The 524-nt window shown below is 44.8% G+C and overlaps 1 protein-coding gene across 1 annotated transcript; it reads left to right on the forward strand.

Moving 5' to 3' along the window:
• Positions 1–9: 9 nt before the first annotated feature.
• On the forward strand, positions 10–277 carry PHALS_06603 (uncharacterized protein; the record flags this gene model as incomplete). Its single annotated transcript, XM_024719921.1, has 2 exons — positions 10–150; positions 194–277. The coding sequence occupies 2 exons, from the start codon at positions 10–12 to the stop codon at positions 275–277; spliced, it is 225 nt and encodes a 74-aa protein (XP_024585172.1).
• Positions 278–524: the final 247 nt, after the last annotated feature.

Here is a 524-nt window from a genome sequence, read left to right on the forward strand (position 1 = left end):
GGTGGAAGGATGGAACTGGAAATCAGTTTCGTAAAGCTTATACCGGAGACAGCAGAGCAACTAAATATCGTCGTCTGGCTCGGGCCAATGAACGTCAAGCTGTTGCCTCAAAATGTCGCTCAATTCATGAATATTTTGCCACCTCGCAAAGTTCCAATATTGATTCTTCTGACATTAATCAGTTGTCCCAAAGATCACTGACTCAATCAGAGAAGATGGATCGAGCAATTGCCATGCTCGAAAAGCAGACTCACATTGGGCAGAGCCGCGCGTTTAAGCGCCAGTTAAGCCTAAGCAAATTCGACTATATTCGCTCTATCGCAGTTCATCGTTATCTGTTATTGCTGAAGCAGAACATGTCATCCAAAATGGAAAGCTCTTTATCGGTCGATTCGAGCATGATGCCATCAAACAATTGTGCAAATGACCACAGAGCTAGAAAGCTCCGCGAGTGGGCCAAATTCTGCATTGAAAACCAAGCGTTGCCTGCTTCACATCAGGGATGTCATGTTAAGACAAAGTCC

Source organism: Plasmopara halstedii (genome assembly GCF_900000015.1).
Source record: "Plasmopara halstedii genome assembly, contig: Scaffold_3060, whole genome shotgun sequence".
Lineage (NCBI taxonomy): Eukaryota > Oomycota > Peronosporomycetes > Peronosporales > Peronosporaceae > Plasmopara > Plasmopara halstedii.